Source organism: Pseudomassariella vexata, assembly GCF_002105095.1.
Source record: "Pseudomassariella vexata strain CBS 129021 chromosome Unknown BCR38scaffold_5, whole genome shotgun sequence".
NCBI classification, from domain to species: Eukaryota; Fungi; Ascomycota; class Sordariomycetes; order Amphisphaeriales; family Pseudomassariaceae; genus Pseudomassariella; species Pseudomassariella vexata.
This window is the reverse complement of record NW_024467960.1, coordinates 1,692,886-1,708,651: the sequence shown is the minus strand read 5'-3', so window position 1 is coordinate 1,708,651 and position 15,766 is coordinate 1,692,886. Positions and strand designations below refer to the sequence as shown.

The 15,766-nt window shown below is 50.5% G+C and overlaps 2 protein-coding genes across 2 annotated transcripts; one reads left to right on the top strand and one right to left on the bottom strand.

Moving 5' to 3' along the window:
- Positions 1–71: 71 nt before the first annotated feature.
- Positions 72–5,347, top strand: BCR38DRAFT_429746 (NACHT and WD domain protein). Its single transcript, XM_040859983.1, has 3 exons — positions 72–289; positions 367–1,279; positions 1,328–5,347. The coding sequence occupies exons 1-3, from the start codon at positions 287–289 to the stop codon at positions 5,086–5,088; spliced, it is 4,677 nt and encodes a 1,558-aa protein (XP_040717231.1). The 5' UTR covers positions 72–286; the 3' UTR covers positions 5,089–5,347.
- Positions 5,348–9,331: 3,984 nt separating this feature from the next.
- On the bottom strand, positions 9,332–15,746 carry BCR38DRAFT_176180 (adenylate cyclase, ACY). Its single transcript, XM_040853897.1, has 2 exons — positions 9,670–15,746; positions 9,332–9,616 (listed from the first exon to the last, which is right to left on the bottom strand). The coding sequence occupies exons 1-2, from the start codon at positions 15,607–15,609 to the stop codon at positions 9,419–9,421; spliced, it is 6,138 nt and encodes a 2,045-aa protein (XP_040717230.1). The 5' UTR covers positions 15,610–15,746; the 3' UTR covers positions 9,332–9,418.
- Positions 15,747–15,766: the final 20 nt, after the last annotated feature.

Here is a 15,766-nt window from a genome sequence, read left to right as displayed (position 1 = left end):
CATAATCCCTGCCACACTTATTATAATCCAATTAATTCGATTCCAAGTGCAGAGAGCGGGGCACAGGTTGGCACGTTTATATGCACCTAGTATTGTCGGGTGTGCCATGGCCGCCCAAGGAAAGACGATGCGCCAGGCAGTAAACGGTTTCGTGCCCCAACGATCAAAATTCCAGGCGAGCTCCATATCATGCCAAATTTTTTGTTATATGTGTTTCATACGACAGGCTCCATACATAGACGATTTGCATTAATCCGCTGCCAATTTTGCCCTGGCGTCGATCAACATGGTGGGTTTTGCAGTAACCTGACCCCACGTCCATGTCTGACATAGGATGTTAATCTGACCTGAACACATCTTGCGCAGTTAACTAGAAGCCTTCGACGCAAAGGGCCCAACGTGTCCAATACCGATACCCGCTCGAATAGTGTTGATTCATTCCCCCACAGCACAGCCGCTATCCTCGTGGGCGATGGCACAGACGATCCCAGGGGACCGCTAGGGTTGCACGTCCTTCATTCTCCAGCTGAACCCCTAGCTGAACTGATATTCGTCCACGGCCTTGGCGGTGGCTCTAGGAAAACATGGAGTAAAGAAAGTTCTTCAGCGCACTTCTGGCCAAAGGAGTGGCTGTCCAAAGACACAGGGTTCAAGAATGTACGAATCCATACTTTTGGGTACAACTCTGACTGGGCCAAGAGCAAGGAAAATTTTCTGAACGTCCATCACATCGGCAAGTCCTTTCTCAGTGAGATGAGTACTTCGCCTTATCTAGACGGGGCAGGCATCCCAATCGTGTTCGTGGGCCATGACTTGGGGGGCTTGGTCATCAAGAAGGCCTATATGCTGGCAAAGAAAGACGCGTCATATGAAAAGCTCTCCAGGTGTTTTCAGGCCATATTCTTCCTCGGAACACCCCACCGAGGCTTGGATGGGGCAAAAGTACTGAATAATATCATTCACGTCGCCTACTCACGTGCCTACGCTACAGATCTGGAGCGTAAATCGGCGGCCATACAGTCGATCAATGATGAGTTTCGCCATTTTTCTGCCGATATTCAACTGTGGTCATTCTACGAGACCCAAAAACTGAGCATTGGCCTTTTCAGTTCTCTTGTTGTTAACCCTGAATCAGCCACCCTCGGATACCGAGAAGAAAAGCAAATGCCTATGAATGCTGACCATCAATCCATCTGCAAGTTTGAGTCTCCGAGTGATCCAAACTACCTGATAATTCGCAATGCCCTTGCATCTGCAGTCAATGGTCTGATCAGGCCAGGTAGGGCCCACATGACTTGCCTTGTCAGTCATAACTAATTCTTACCAGTTTTCGTTGAGCAAGCGGACGCGAGTCGGGACCAACTTCAGGCCCTTGAAAGTTATCTCAGCGTGTCTCAGACGTGGCAAAATGATCTCGTCACTGTCGAGGATGCTCGCATGTCTGGCACATGCGAGTGGCTTGCGGCCAACAAGGCTTTCTTAGAGTGGGCAGACGAAAGTATGGATTCCCCGAAAATCTTGTGGATCAACGGAAAGCCTGCAGCTGGTAAATCCGTATTGGCAGGTTTCGTGATCGATCAAGTTCAAAAGCATAGCTTGAATTGCAGCTATTACTTCTTCAAGCACGGCGACAAGTCCAAGTCACGGTTGAGTTATTGTCTACGCTCATTGGCTTTCCAAATGGCCTCTACCGATGCCCAGGTGCGAAAGGTCCTGGTAGCCATCCAAAGGGAAGGCATCAAACTTGATGACAATGAAAGCATGATATGGCACACCTTGTTCTTATCAAGAATATTCAAAGTGCAAACATCTCGGCATTACTGGGTTATTGATGCTTTAGATGAATGCTCTGACGCAATCTCGTTGTTGGATCCCATGTTGATGAAATTGGACAACTCGATACCGCTACGCATCATGATGACCAGCCAACAAACACCAGAGCTAGAGAAGAATTTCTCCATGGTGGGTAAACATCGCTTTGCAGCAGAAAGCATACCAGCAGCAAACACACTCACTGATATCAGGGTTCTTGTAGAAGCCCGGGCAAGTTCTCTGGTGGTCAAAGACGATGATGACCGCACACGCTTGGTGGAGAAAATACTCCAAAAGTCGAGCGGGTCTTTCTTATGGACCACGTTGGTTTTGAAGGAGCTCTCGGGTTCTCATAGCGAGACGGAAATCAACCGGGTGCTTGAAGATATGCCGCTGGGCATGAAACCATTATACGAACGCGTTCTGGAAGCAATGACGCAAGCTTCACGGGGGACAAGGATATCAAAAGCCATCCTCACTTGGACAGCTTGCTCCACGCGTCCATTGACCACGAGGGAGCTCGAAGGAGCTCTAAAGCTGGACGTCAATGGTAACTTCCTGAAGCTGGATGAGACCATAGCAGCGTTTTGCGGCCAACTCGTGACCGTCGATAAGTTTGGCAAAGTTCGTTTGATTCACGAAACGGCCAGGGGATATCTTTTCGACGGTGATCTTCAATCAGAATTCAAAATCGATAAGACAGAGGCACATACCCGGATTGCCAGAGCATGTCTAGCGTATCTCAACGGGCAAGAGATGAAGCCTCCTCGAACTGCCAGAAGGGGAGCCAATGCAAGCAGTTCAAACACCAGAACTGAGTTCTCGAAATACGTTTTTTCAGAATTCGCATATCATCTGGCCAAAGCTGATTCCTTGGATGACGGGGTGTTGGAACTCACTGAGAAGTTTTTAAAATCGAATATTCTATCATGGATCGAGGCAGTGGCGCAAACGCAAAATCTCAGTCCCTTGATTAGGGCTTCAAACCATCTCAAGACATACCTCAATGCCCGCGCAGGGGGCAGATTGCCATTGGGGCCTCCCCTGCAAACCATTAGAGGCTGGACTATAGACCTTATTCGCATTGCGGCAAAATTTTCCGACGCACTCAAAACATCCCCCTCGGCTATTTTCACTCTTATTGCGCCATTCTGCCCATCTGAGTCAATGATACACAAGCTTAGCAGGTATGGCCGACGACTGTCAGTCAGGGGCATCTCAAACAATCATTGGGACGACCGACTATCTTCCATGGACTTTCGACAGTCGCAAGCGAGCGCAGTCTGTTACGGGGAGGAGTTCTTGGCTGTTGGCCTGATTACGGGCACGATTGCCTTATACCACGCGGCGACTTGCCAGGAATACAAAACCCTGATCCACGGCGAGACAGTCAAGTTCCTTACATTCAAGAAGAACACAAGCCTGATGGTGTCCAGCGGGATGAGAGTGATCCGGGTCTGGGATACACGAAGCAGTGCCTTGATTCATGAGTTCGAGGCACCCCGGAGACCCATGGCAGTTGCTTTTGACGATGATCTTCTATTGGTGGCTTCTTCTAAAAACTTCTTGGAATCTTGGGACTTGGGAAACAATGGAGAACACCAAACACCGAAGGCATGGAACAACTGCGATGAATTCCTCGGTAAACCACTGCGCTCTCCACCATCCGCGATTTCAATGTCTATGAGCCACAGGATGATGGCAGTGGCCTATAGTGGACAACCCATAACGCTATGGGACCTTGAAGAAGAAGCTTATTACGGGAGCTCGGGCAAGAAACTGGAAAATGGGGCCACTTGTACCCACCCGATCACAGCGCTGTGCTTCAATCCCAATCCCGATATTGAACTGCTCGCAGTCTCTTACCTGGACGGGACTCTGGTGCTTCTGAACCCTTTTGATGACCTGGAGTTGGATAGGTCTCATGCCAATTGTCACACGCTAGCATCAAGCGCCGATGGTCGCCTTCTAGCCGGAGGCGCTGGTTTCGGAATACTCCACATCTATGAATTCGCCACACTGAAACTACTATATCAGGTCAGGTCAGAAAACTTCCACATTAAACAGATCTCGTTCAACAGAAGTGGTCTTCATCTTGCCGATATCCGGGGATCCCAGTGCAACGTCTGGGAGCCAGGGGTATTACTACGGGATGCTGTAGCCGATGACAGCAGCGACGGCTCCTCTGGTTCCACAGTGGAGGCGATCACTTCAAATAGAAAAAACCGAATCAGTGCCATGGCCATAAACACCGGCGGCGAGGTAGTCTTCTGCGCGAAAGATGACGGCTCCGTCTCTCTGTACGACAGAAAGACCGGTGCCCACTTTCGAACGCTTTATCGCCACAAGTCAGCAGTCCGTTTTCTTTCGTGGTGGTCGCGCCAAGGTATAATATTGAGCATCAATGCATCCAACGGGGTTTTGGCCTGGCGCATCGGCAAGCACCCCTACGATGGATGGGTTACGAAAGAAGCGTTGGTACAATCGCGTCTCGATGTGGACAGGGCCATCATACAAGTTTTTCACGGGGAAGCTAGAGACAAGTTCGTCTTGGCTACCAGGGAGTCTGATCATCTCTGGAGCCTTGATGGCAAGCAGGAGCAGGTGCAGACTAGACAAGATCGACCATGGACCCAGAGATGGGCTCCACACCCACGATCTGAGGAACATGCGATCTGCTTCGACGGGACTGAAGCTCGAATTTTATGCTGGGAAGATTGGTCAGAAGTGACTCGTATTTCACTGATAATCCCTTTATTGGAGTTTCAGCCAAAGAGCGTGAGCTTTCATGGCAACGGCACAGCACAAAAGATATTGATGGAGACCGGCGAAGCAGGTGACTCGGCGAGGATGAGCAGTTTGTTTCTTTTCGACAGTGATGCCTTCGACATTCAAGGAGCAGGACAAAATGCTACTACGAAGACTGCGAGGTCGACTTTCTCGACGTCAATGAGCACAATCTCAGACCATGTCGCCCACATTATTGGAGTTAGCGATGCCGGAAGGATGGTGTTTCTAGATAAGCAGTCTTGGGTCTGCTCCGTCGAGCTTCAGAGTCTAGGCGCAAGCCCACCGACACAGTTAAGACATTTCTTCGTCCCATACGATTGGTTTTCTGGGGAACGCGGCATTACGTGCGCTGTTTCACAGCGGGACATCTTATTTGGGCATAATGACGAACTCGCCATCGTCAAAGGGGGGCTTGAATATGCGGAGAACGTGAGCGTGGAAGAGGGCCTGTTGAGCGTATCTGCACTGAACATAGACTACCGTTGATTGGTGTGTTGGGCTCTCGACGATACTATCTTGCATCTTGCCATTTTTATGAGCAGGGTTGTCTCATTTTCTTTACCTGAAGAGTTAGCTTTGGAGTTATTCCTAGAAGCCATCATCATCTCCATGGGTCACGTTATTGAAGGCTCCAAACTGGCGATGAGTATTTCACGGGTGTGAGGTTTGGTTGGTAGCATTGAAGGATTAGCGTGGCGAATAGTATTATATTTTCTTAGTTTTCAATGATGACAGTTTTGAAGGCGTAGACTCTAAACTCTCGCAAGGCAGCGACAGCAGCTAGCAGTATATCTGCGAGATCATATGAGCTTGCCACGCCCGACTGTCAGTCCAGCTTCCAACTAACTATAGGGCCAGGCATAAATCATGTTCGGCAAAGTACTCAGTACACCCCATGTATCAAGCACGACTCTGAACTGGGTCGGCATCCGGAAATAAAAGAAGGAAAATATAAACTTGCTGTATGCCACTTCGAACATGGGAATTAATGGCGCCGATACTTCGTATATTGGCTAGATTGCGTGTAGTCTCAAATTAAGAACAGTTGGTGGCTTAACGTACAACCCCACCTTTCCGGCCACATATTGCAATCCAATTGAAGGTATTCGAAACAGTGTATTCAACGTACTATTATAGCTATTCAGGTACAACCAGCTCTAATAGAAAGCTGTGCTCTAGGGATTCCTGAGGTATAGATCTGATAGATTCTGACGCCTTAGCTGGGTCCAGTATTACCTGATTCCGACGTTGTACCTGGTTTCGTTGCCGTTCTACTTCAAGGGCTCGATCCATCGCTTCCTTAATCTGTACAATGTTACCAAATCGTTCATTAGGCCCCAATCGTACCTTCTTACGTGGTTTGGGGCGTAACGAAGTTATAGGGTAGAGCGTGGAACGCCCCATCGGAGGGAAGCCTGGCGCTGGGATATCCCTTGATTGATATCGTTGAGAGCGCCTTGAATCGAATTTTCTGAATATCGAGGCATTGTATAATAATAGCCAATACCGACGATAATCTGTTGTGCCGAAGGTTGTTGTAGTTGGCAGATTGGGTGGCCAGAAAGGTGGGGTTGTACGTTACTTCTTTACTTAAACCTCATCAGGCCGTCGTCTCAGCACATACGGCCATAGGTTCCAGAGAACTCGGGATCCCGTCCGCTCTCCCTTAGATAAGCTGGACACTGCTGGATTAGTAGTTGGGTGGGTGACCATCAGCGAATACCCGGTGCTGTATGTTTTTGCACATTTTAGCTATTTTTGGAGATATTATATATGTAGCCTACCAAGGCTCTGGCCAAATGTGTGGAGATCGGCGAGGTTCCCAGTCATAACGCCTTTAGCAGGGGTTTATCAAAGTTCGGCGCTAGGTGATGCTTACTCCTAAAATAAAACGATCTGGCAGCTACAAAGGTTATTTTAGCGCTTAGGCTAATGTCTGTTGGATCTATTGGATCTGTTGGATCTGAAGCTATTCCTAAGCACCATTATTCCGAATCGCTTTCTGATGTATGCTTTTACACTGTTACGAATCTACGATTCTAACCAACGCCACAGGCCCGATGGCAGGCCCAGTGGATACAGGACAAAGAAGGAGGGGAAAGTCACACCGGAGGGGCTAGCTGCAGGAGGAGCCAGCTAGTACAAGGATCACAAGTCACGTGACTTAAAAGGGTGGATCATTTGGATATGAAATGATCAACATATCCAGTTAGGACCAATAGTATCCATGAAGGATCTAATGGCCCCAGTTATCAGTGAAGGAGGGAATGGATATATAAGGGACAGGACTCCCAGGCATTTCATAGATAGGCAGTCTCTACTTCAGTGATCAATCTAAGCATCAATCTAACCCATTGGTGAGGCAAACTGCCTTGACGACTCTATTCCCAGTTACCCTAGTTGAATACTTCAGTGACCCAGAGCCCTATACTCCATACGTCAGACCCCGATATTATTGCTAAAGGACTCCGCAGCAGGACTTACTTACTAGCACAAACCCTTACAGACTCGTTAGTGGTTTACGCAGCTAGACTATTAGATGCTTTTTTCTACGAAAACAATCTTTAGCTAAAAAGGGTTAAGTGCATTAGTTACGACCCTGGTAAGTTACCGTACCAGCAATCATAATCCCAGGGAGGTGTAGGTTTAGCTTCAAGAAAAAACGATCTTACCTTTTTTAGTATAGTGTTAGATAGTGTTAGCTTTCAGTGTGCTCCATGGGCACTCGATAGTAGGCGCCCTTCATTCGGCCTCCTACTACTATAGCAAGTGTCACGACCTGGGTTGCATCGCATTGGTAGTGTCAGGGTACGGCTAGGCCGAAGGCAATAGTACAGAGTGATGGGGAGTAACGGGCGTCCCTCCTACGTAGCACCGGGTGGTCACTGGCGGTCTCAGGTAGGGGTGCCCACGGTGATGCATTGATCTCTGCTCCTTCCCTATCCTACTTCGAGATGGTCCTTATATAGATAGCTAGGCCGCCGCTTGGACCCGGCATAACAGCAGGGTCGGCGATGCCAAGGATCTTGACTCTCGTCATCCCAAAGCTTCACATAGATTGTAATCATGATTCGGGAGTCTTTTGTCCGAAACACCCCTCCGGCGGCCCGCCGGTGTCCTGCGTTCAGTGTTCTGACACCCACTGGTGCCTATGGCATTCTGTTCTCTGACAGGTAGAGACCTCGATTAGGTGCTATCGACGAAGATTCTACTCTAAGGAGCGAAGGAAAGAAGATGACAACTTAGGTTTGAGGGAGCGCGACTAAGTCATCCACGCTTGGCGGGGCTCCTACAAGGGTTATGATTGGCTTCCCATCTGACACTGCCACGGCAGGTGTTCCAGCTGTAAGTCACCTGGTTGTAGTGAGTCTGCGAGGGTTGACCTTCACAGCAAGTAGCCTTGTGTAGCTACCAAATCTTTCCATTGTAGGAGTGGACACCACCTAGCGCCGAACTTCTAATAAACCCCTGCTAAATGCTAAGGCATTATGGCCGAGAACCTCGCCGGTCTACAAGTCTACATAGTACACTTTTGGCCAGAGCCTTCGTTGGCTACATTAATCTCCAAAATGGCCAAAATGTGCAAAAACATACAGCACCGGGTATTCGCTGATGGTCACCCACCCAACTACTAATCCAGCAGTGTCCAGCTTATCTAAGGGAGAGCGGACGGGATCCCGAGTTCTCTGGAGCCTATGGCCGTATGTGCTAATTAGTTGGCGTCATGAGGGTTAAGTAAGAAGTAGGCTGTCGTGTGAAAGCCAAGCTTGGTATCCCTAGTAGATAGGCCAGCAGCCTCAAGCCCTCCTGAAAACTGATCTATACAAACGATGACTACTGGATGCCTGTTCCTGCCCGTCAATAAATGATAGGTTGTCAGTCTCCACTGGGAGGGCTCAAGCATCGGGTACTTAAATAGGCAACGGATAGGGAGCGGTGTATGTTCAACAAAGATGAATATACCAAGACGAAGGAGTTTAGAGCTACAAAACCAACCACGATGAAGACAATTACAATAGTAGAGTGAACTCAAAAGTTACTTCTAGTTCAATATTCGATTAATGGGTCATTACAGCGTCGATGTGGCCAAAGTGCCAGCCTGCCTGTAGCCCGGTGTGTACCTGACCATTTATCTCCATTCACTCTCCATTCACCCCCCCCCCCCCCCCCCCCCCCCGCTCTGCAAGTACATAAGGTAGGTATTCCGCCAAAAGAACGAGCTTGCTCGGATTTTGTTCCTTCCTGCTTTCTTGTAGGCATGCTTATAATATCCCGACCTGTCCAATAACACCCAGGAAGGTAGTACAGTTATTTCTTGTAAACCGGTGTATTGATGACCCGTTGTTGCCAGCCATCCAATGCCTGCCTGCCCAAACCTATATGAGACATCGCATGATGATCCAACCCATCCAAAGTAGTAGTGTCCCTGAGACGCACTGTGGCGGTAGTGGTCGTAAGCCAGAAAGAGCGGAAAAAACCCAGTCAATGCGCCTGAGCACCTCTGCTTGCGCGTTTCCCAGAAGCCAAGCGCGAGTCATCCCGAGTATGCAAGTTGACCACTGAACCCATCTTTGCCTCCCCCCGGGCAAAAGTAGCCCGCTCTCTTCCCCGAGCAACGATAAAGATATGGCTTCGTGGCGCATTACAATGTTGGTACGTATATATGTGAATTGAATGATTCATAGTGAAGTGTTGGAGTGGAAGCATAGGCTGATGATGCTTGCAGCCTCTGCGAGTGTAGGTAGTAATGAAAGGATATAGTATATCTGGTAGTCAAGGACGTAGTATTTGGGATTCGGCAGTCGGAATGTAGTAATTATTCCTGTTCCGTATCGCTCCCCTCGTCTTCTTCGTCGCTCAGCGGGCCAAATTTGGCCTTGTATTGTGCGAGAAGTTTCAACTGTTTTGCAAGATCATTGAGAACCACCGGCATGGGAGTTCTCAGATCGTCCAGTTGAGCAATGTGGCCGCCCCCAGCCACCAGGTGTCGTAAAGATAAAGTGGTGATACATGTCTGTCACACAAATGTCAGTTCGGGTGCGACGCAGAGTAGTGGATAGGTCTTACCTCGATACGGCTCACTTGGTGCTCCATAAAGTTGAAAAGGAACCGTTCCGTGACTTCACCGCCGCGTTGTTTTATCCTTTCCAGAAGTTCCGTCTCTGGAGGCTGCAGGCCTCTGCCAGAAATCTCTTCCAAGGTGCTACAGAGCATTTCCAATCGCAGACTGACTTTCCATAGTGACCAGATCATCTCGGGTTCGAAGCCGAGTTCACTGCCGGCCTGGAGGGTGGCTGGCTTGTTCATAAGCTCAGTCCCCCGAGTGTCTTGGTTGTGGTGCTCAATACGACCGGCAAGTGAGTGAGGGTATAGCGAATAGATGAATTCGGGGTTTTCGAGGCCCTTGAGTTTTTTCTCGCCCATCTCCTTTACCTCGAATCCTTGGGAACTTAGTGATTTGAGTTCCTTACGTATCGCACTCGCAGCAGAGTCATCATCGAACCCCTCCTCCGATCCCGTCGAAATAGTGCGCTCGCTCTCCTGATATGTTTCGAGGCATCGCTGAATTTCGGAGATAAAGTCGGCAGAGACTGTGATCTGACCACCATCGGCCACGGCAGAGATACGGGACGCCTTGTTGACCATAGGGCCAAAGTAATCCATACGACGGGTTACGGGGTCTATCTCGGCGACGGGCTCACCGTAATGAATACCCATTCTCACGGACAGACCCTTGAAGATAAGGTTGTTGTCCTTATCGAAGACTTCCTGACATGACATCGAGTTGAGAACCTCCGGAGGCCAGTTGACCTCGAGAAGCTGTGTTTGAACAGAGAAACACCACAGCAGCGCTGAAGTTGCCGTAGGGAAGGACACCATGAAAGCGTCACCTTCTGTCTTGACTTCGTAACCGCCGATTCTGCGAAGCTGTCGACGCATCACTTCGTTGTGAAGCTTGATAGCTGACCGCATTGCAGAAGGATACATTTCCCAGAGGTTTGTGGAGTTCTTGATATCAGTAAACACAATCGATGGCTTGTCCGTAGGGGCAGGGACCTCGGCTTCGAGTCGATGTAGGGTTGAGTCTTGAACTTCGGCTTTGGCTCGTTTCCCTCTCTTGGCCGGGTACTGGAAGTCGTCTGGGATACCTGATGGATACAGCGACATGCTCTGACCCCTATGCAGTCGTGCAGACCGTTCTTGCCGACGTTTGAGGTCAGTGATGCTGATCATCATAATCATGATCTTGGCGGTCGAGCCGTAGGCCATGGCAAGATCTCGTAGCTTTTGCGATGCACGCATGAGATCGCCGCGCTCGGAACGCGCAACGTCTACTACGAGGCCAGGAGTCAAGTACTCCCATAGTTCCTTCGTTGCAATGAGGATCGTCTCGTCTTGAGGCGACACCGTCATCTGAGTAACGTGCGGCGCAGCTTGCACAGACGGCATCAAGTCCACATAGCCAAATGCCCGCGATACCTCTAGGAGATCGTTCAGTCGTCCTTGACGAGAGACCCAACCTCCAGCATCCCGGATTCGTTGACGTTCAGCCGGTTCGGCGGGGTCATGCTTGCGCGTTAGCATCTTGTGTGTGCCGTCTGACTGAATGAGCATCGCTTGAGCATCACCGACATTGGCTACGTAAAGCTCCTGTCCCTGGAGGTATACAACGGTGGCAACACCACCGGAGTTCAGATCCTCCTTGCTGAGGACTAAAGGAGCTGCCGACCCACGATGAGAGCCCGACGGTCTCTCTTCCGTGTGCTGGTAGGCGATCGTGACGAGGTCCTTGTTCAAACTCAAGAATGCTCTCCGGAGAGCATCCGTGGGTGTTTCGCATTGCCGCGTCTTGAGAGCTTTCAGCTCCATGGCAAAGATATGACCAAAGTTCTCATGAAGGTATTTGGCGATCTTAGAGCCACCACTACTGAGCGCTTGACCATCAAACAGTCCCAGGAGAGTCTCCGAATCCGACGAATTGAACCTTGGAACCACCAGATCAATAGTAGACAAGTGTTCGTTCTTGCCCATCGTATCAGCCATTCCGTAAGGAAGGTGCCCTGCCAAGGAGCCTGAAGTTCGGACACGCCGATCCTCGCTCTGATCTGGGATGCTTGGCTGTGTGAGCGTGACGTCCATCAAGCCCAGAACGCGTAGGTTTTGCAGGCGGCTGAAGTCTGTGTACTGCTCCCGATTTGAGGGACTTGGCCCAAAGGTAGTTTGCTTTATCTCCAAGCGCTTGTTTCCAGACAGGTTGAGATACCGAAGGTTGGGGTTCAGATTCCAGTTCCAATCGTACGGGACGTTGGAAATGTTGTATTTTAAAGAGTTGTTTCCACAGTCCAGAACAGCAAGCTTCTTGGCCCTCGAGATGTCCGCTGGGAGATTTGTGAATTTGTTGCCATTAATGTGGAGAACTTGTAACAAGCTGTACTCCTCGAGATCATCCGCAGGCAGACTGGTCAAATCATTGCCTGAGAGGTATAACTCAACAAGCTGAGGCCAGCTCTTGATAGATCGTTGAGGCATGTCACTTATATCGTTATACGACAAGTTGAGGATTCGCAACTCTCCCAGCAGTGTGATGTACTCAAATACATCATCGTCAAGCTGATTATCGGCAAGATATAGATTGCGGAGCGAACCAGCAAAGGTGTTTGTCAGTCTACCAGACAAACCGGAATCTTTCCTAGAAGAGATGGAAGGCGCAATGGTGCCGCTAGGGCTCTGGGCCGTGCTCCTGGACATAACAGAAGTCTTGCGGCCACCCTTCCCGTAGACGGAGACAACCGAGCTCTTCCGGTCTGGGCCGGCAGGGACTGGAGAAGGCCCCACACTCAACAGGGTACTGGATGCTTGACTTGGTCGTCTTGATCCATCGGGCATGAGGTCTTCGGTACTGGAGGGTTGTGATAGAAGACCAGAGTTCTGCTTGCCATTAGCTCCAGCAGAGTTCGAGGATTCTCCGGGTGCCTGAGGCGGACGTGAGGCGGGTTTGGGAAACACATCAAGAACGTTGGAGGAGGCGTTCAGCGTCTCCAACTTATTTGCCCACCACAATTCCATCGGTAGCTTCCTGATATTATTTCCCCTCACATCAAGTACTCTCAACTCAGTCAAGCAACCAATTTCAGGAGGTATCTCGCCCACCGAATTGCTGGCTATGCTGAAGTGCTCAAGCTTCCGCAGGTTACCGATTTGGTTGGGTAGCGACACGAAGTAGTTGCGGTCAAGGACAAGCCGCTCAAGGTTCATCATGTTGTTGAATGACCCGTCAATGCTCGCTAGTTGCGCATTCGACAGATTCAACACTTTCAAGGTTGGCACAGGGCTAATAATATCAAACTTGGTGATGGGGTTCGAGTTCAACTTCAAGCTTCGGACACGCTCAAAGCTGCCAATGAACTGTGAGATCATATTGTGGTCGGCAGATAGTATTTCTAGCTTTGGCAGTGCGGAGACCACGTCGATAGCGGTCAGGGCATTGAACTTCAGATCGAGTTCGCGAACATTCGAAAGGTTACCGAAAGTTGACGGTAGAGTACCTGCAAGTCTGTTGTTGGTCATGACAAACTTCTCCAAGTTTCTCATCATCCCAATATCGTCTGGGAGGGTGGCAATGGAATTGAAGCTGACATCAATGTCAACCAAGCTGTCAAGCATGCAGAGAAATGGTGGAAACTTGTCGAGGAAATTGGACGATAGGTTGAGCGACCGCAATGCTTTGAAGCCGCCAAAACACTCGGGAAGACCAATGAGACGATTGTTGGCTAGATTTAGCTTCAGTAGCCCGGTCAGGCCTGATAATTCAGCATGCTCTAGCTCTTCTAGGCGATTGTTGGACACGTCAAGATACGTTAGGCGGCTAGCTCTTCCAATGCTGATGGGCAGCTTCCGTGCCTCGTTGTTGGCGAACTTGATGTCTCTCAACTGGGGGCATGATGTAATGAAATCTCTAGGAAGGTCGAGAGATAGGTTGCGGGAGAGGTTGAGAGATATGATGTCGCTCGTTTTGGAATATAGGTTGATAGGTATCGTCACTAGGTTGCGGCCTGACAGGTCGACATGGTTGAACTTGGTGGTTCTGCCAATCCCGAGATTATCAGGCACGGCCGTGAAGTCGCTATCCCTCGCCGACAAGAACAAGAATCGGCACAGATAGCTATTGTCTTCTCGGCCGATATCTTCGAGACGGTCCTTGTCCTCGTAGCCCACTTGTTGTAATAGCCTCTTCTGAATCAGCAACGGGCGCTCGACGGCTGGTAGAACCCGCGCCAAGTCATGCTTCTTCAAGACGATGTGATAGTTTTCCAGGCCATCCTGCACATAGGTCTTCTTAACGACATGAGACATGACATCGGCTACGGTAGAATCAAGAGGCAACTGGATTGTGGCAAATGTTCCATCGGCCCGGAATACCCGAATACAGTGTGCTGCCTTTTTCTCTTCCGGCCGGGGCAGGGTGACAGAATCATCCATCTGGTTGGCGTGGGCGGCTTGCTCTTCGGCATTTTTACGAACAGCCCAGCTATCTGGTGCATTCCATGCGCCACCAATGCGAGATCTGTCTATTTCGGGAAGCCGTTCGAAGTCGTTCGCCTTAAATAGGCCAGGGTCCATAGGCGTCAAAGGTGGTGGATGCGAGAGGATACCTTCCATATCGCTGAGATCGGTGTCCAGGTGAAAGACCCTGCCGCTATCATTCCTGTCGGTGGGGCCGATGTAGTCTTCATCCTCGGGCCTCATTGATCGTCCCTTTTTGGAAAATGGGAATTTATTGTTGAATGTAGCCTGCCGCGGCTGATTGGGTCGTGGGCCTTGAAAGTCGGGGTGATCTATGGGAGGCAAGGGTTTGTTATAGTTGTAGTTTTCTCTTGTCAGTTCTTGGCGGGAAGGACCTGGAGCTTGTGTGAGGGATCGAGTCGACGTGGGCATGTCTCTGAGTCGAGAAGAAGGTGCTTCCTCCTTGTGTTTATGCCGGCGCAAGCGGTCAAGAATGCCTCGCTTCCCTTGACTGGCGCCATTTGGAGAGGTTTGGCCATCGCCCGAGCCTAGCCTGCCAGTGCTGTTCGAACTGGGAGTCGGGCTCTGGGTCCGGGTCCTCGACGCAGTAGCCATGGAGCCTCTGTGATCTTTATAATGTGCACTCGTCGCGGACTCTTCTCGACTGACAACAGGCCTCAGCGATTTTGAGTCTTCGTTGCTTTTGTTGTGTCGATGGTGGTGGCCCGGGAGGTGAACCATGGAATGAGCGGACCTCGAAGAAGAAGACGTCTTGGGGGGGATCTGCGACGACGCGTTCTCTTGGTACCGCTCGCGGTCTGGACCGCTGAGAATATCGCGAACCGGGGCTTCGCCGTATTTGGCGATGTCATTGGCTTCCTGGTATAAAAATGGCACTACATCGCTCGAAGGCACGGGAGTTCGGGGGCGGGACGAGGAGGGCGACGCGTCCCTTGTGTTGTCGGTGGCATTGGAGTAGTTTCTTGAGCGGTTGAAAGAGTAGGAGCGCTGCTCCTTAGCGGGGACACCAGTTGGAAGGCTCGACTCGGACCCATCGCGACCGGGGAACTCCTCACCGAAGAAACCCTGCAATTTCTTGAAGCCACCTCTGTTCCCGCTATTCTTAGACCCCTGACTACTAGCTGTCGTGATGCTTGCTAATGACGGCCGCCTCTCGTCATTGAAGTATGCAGCATCAAGCTGAGAATCGGTCGTGCTGCCGGGCGTCTGCACGACGCGCGATGCGCCAGATCGGAAGGCGGGCGACAGCTGGGAGACTATGGAGAGGTTGTCGCTCGAGTCATTATAGAAGCTGGTACCAAAGGACATGGAGCTTGATCGCGCATTTACACTGGCGCCGCCGTTGCCCGACGACGACATCCAGGGTGGGATCTGGTTCGGTGTTGGGCCACCAGTGGGGGGGTCCTTCTGGATCTGTGGGACACGACCGCCAGAGGGATCCAGGACGGCGAGGTCGCGACGGTAATTGGCAAGATCGCTCATGCGGCGATGGTCGAGAATGGATGCGGACGGGGCAGTAGACGGCGACGGCGACCGGAGCGCCAACGGTGTTGCTGTGCCTTTGCCGATGCCTTTACCAGTGCCCGTGCTGTTGGTCCCTGGTGCGGCGGCTTTCGATGCTGGAGAGAAGTGAAGCTCT